The sequence below is a fragment of the Limulus polyphemus genome, unplaced genomic scaffold (genome assembly GCF_000517525.1).
Source record: "Limulus polyphemus unplaced genomic scaffold, Limulus_polyphemus-2.1.2 Scaffold485, whole genome shotgun sequence".
Lineage (NCBI taxonomy): Eukaryota > Metazoa > Arthropoda > Merostomata > Xiphosura > Limulidae > Limulus > Limulus polyphemus.
The window spans coordinates 194271-197041 of record NW_013666095.1 but is presented as its reverse complement, the minus strand read 5'-3'; the positions used below and the strand labels follow the sequence as shown (position 1 = coordinate 197041).

General features: G+C 32.0%; 1 protein-coding gene across 1 annotated transcript in view; it reads right to left on the bottom strand.

The window, feature by feature from the left end:
• Positions 1 to 468, bottom strand: part of LOC106458556 (myotubularin-related protein 13-like) — a 121615-nt gene extending 121147 nt beyond the window's left edge. The window contains exon 1 of the mRNA XM_022384800.1: positions 325 to 468. Coding sequence (XP_022240508.1) covers positions 325 to 379 — 55 coding nt within the window. The 5' untranslated portion in view covers positions 380 to 468. The remainder of the gene's footprint in view (positions 1 to 324) is intronic.
• Between the last annotated feature and the right edge of the window lie 2303 nt (positions 469 to 2771).

Here is a 2771-nt window from a genome sequence, read left to right as displayed (position 1 = left end):
TTCAATTCAAGAAATACAGCCACATTAATATTAATAATATGTTATTACAATTAACGATAATACTAATAGTAATACTTCATAGAATGAAAAGTTCCTTAGTTTGGCTTGGCAACACCCAACACTAACAAAAAAGTAACATCAAATTGATTAATGCTTTTCGTGATATTTTGAACATTTACTATGAATCATACGATTCATATTTCATAATAATATGATTCAGTTCTGTTCAAACTCAAACTTCAAATGTTCACATATGCCCTCGATCTACCTATCATTTACTGATTTAGTAATTATTATTAATTTCAAATATAATTCTGTACTTACGTGCTTTATCGTGATCGAAACCAACTATTACAAAGTAGTCAGCCAAACGCGACATACTTCAATCTAACTGAAATATAATTTTTCTAACTCTAAGAGTAAGAGTGCATCATATACATCTCATTCTTCACCTGGCCAGTCCATCATGAATCTTATTTCAGCCGGATGTAGAAACAACTTTTACTTACACTAGAGGTCACTACAATAAAGGAAAAACGTGAAAAAATAGTTGTTTTATTATTTATAATTGATTCTACTATTGTGAATTTTTAGTAACCCGTTTAAACATTCAAATGTAACATAAAACAATGGTAAAAGAATAGATATTATTAGAATAGTATGTCTTTAGTTTAACAGGAAAAGTAAGAGAACGAAGAATAAGAAATTCCTTTTTCATTTTGTTTTTACTTTACCATCTTAAAGTCATGCCCCTCACGTAATCTGTAATTTATTTCATTATTCTAAAAAACTATATGGCTTCATATAAATCTATCGAGTCCTCATAAAGTGATAATGCTTAACTTTTACTTAGATTTTTCTATGTTTTCTTTTTACTATCTAATTACCAGCTCCCCTTTGGTTAAAATGTTTTTGTTTAAGTTTGGTTTGTAATATTAAAATAAATAAAATACATTCCATTGTATAGTATATTTTGAAATAAAAATTATTTTGTAATGCTGGGATTGTAAGGACTCAATACACAGTTAAAAAGTTTTCTAACAAGACTGTTACTCAATATCACTTCACTAGCATGGTATAGTAGGTAGGGTGCACGACTTGTAAGCATATGGCTGTGGGTTCGACTTCTCGTCAGGTTGGTGTTAATACCAAGTTACAATAATATACTCAAGAGCCCCAAAACTTGATGGAATTAGGTCGAATGAAGAAAACGTGTCATAATTTCTTGTTACAATGCTTTAGCAAAATATACATTGTTTTGCTCTGTAACACAAATAATTATCGACAGTTGTTTTAAATTTTTGTATATAAATTTATTTTATAAATGCCATTGTTCTATATTTCTAGTTGGCTAATTATGGTTTTAAAAAAAAACTTTTTTCTAGACGTATTGTTTAGTTTATTAGTTGATATTCCGAGAAGACTTCAAAAGGTGAATTACTAAAATATCTTCCAATCTTAGTCACTTTAAATCTGGAACACTACGTAGAACGGTGAAATTGTAGCACCCAGTTGCTTAGTAGTACGTGAACAGGATAAGACGTAAAAAATCGAGCTTCGATTCCTGAAGCGGGCAGAGCACAAATAGCCCATTGTGTAGCACTGTGCTTAACAATAACCCAATTCACTTGAAACTGTAGATGGTGTGGGTTGTTCCCCTGATAGAGCTCTGAGTTTTAACTATATTTCATATATATATTGTGAACCGTGGTGTTTGTTCGAACGTTCGTCTGTCTCTCATTTGAAAAGCTGCGCACTCAGGTAAAGTCCAATATTCACTTTTGAAATGACAGGAGAACAGGCATAAATAATTTTGATGCTAGATTTTATTTCGCAAGCAGGATATTCTACACTAAATTGTTAGGAATTAATCATACTATCATTCACATTTCAAAATGTGACATAACTTAAAGGATAAAAAATGTATATTTACTGTATTGTTACGACATCGGAAGTCACTTGACGCTAGTAATACGTCATTGACTTCTAGAAATATCCTGTCCCTTCCTGAATGGTCTAGCGTTTACTAGACATGCGGTAGTCTTGTATATATAAGACGGTCACAAAGTGACGGCAAGAATGTGTAATTGAACTGAGTATTGTTGAGTCGAGCACGTGAGACGTTCGTTGTGAATTATATCGTTTGTTATAGCGCTTCTGTTGAAATTAAGTGTGTCGCAAAGATGTATTCAGAAAGAATAAACCAGTTTTGTTTAAGAAAGTACTTCTATTGGTAAAGTTTCTTTGGAAAGCATTTTTACGGAAAATTAACTAACGAACGGAGACGTAACAGTATGTTATTGCTGAACAGCTCTTGGCATAACCGAAATGTTCAACAATTACTTTTCTCTGTGGGCGGTATAAGTAGCTCAGAGTTTTGACTCTGAGTGAAACCAGAGTGTAACACAATTATTTTTTTAAAGTCAATGAAATAATTTAAATTCATATATTAAATTAAACAATTGACTATGGTGGAAATCAGCTGGAATCAAGAGTGTACCTATGGGAAACCGTACGGCACTCACTTTTGCTGTAATTTTTAATGCATGAATTGGAATTTCAAGCCATTTCAGAAGCACCTTTAAAACCAGATTTTTTTATGTTTGATATACTGACGATGCAACAAGGCAACGAAGCAACAACAAAATTAAAACATTGTTTCATGCTAATAATAATCCCCAAGGATGTACTTAAAACACTGAACATAGTTAACAATACCGAGTGATGCCATTCGGGCTTAGTAATGCTCCAGCAACATTTGAGAGGCTGAT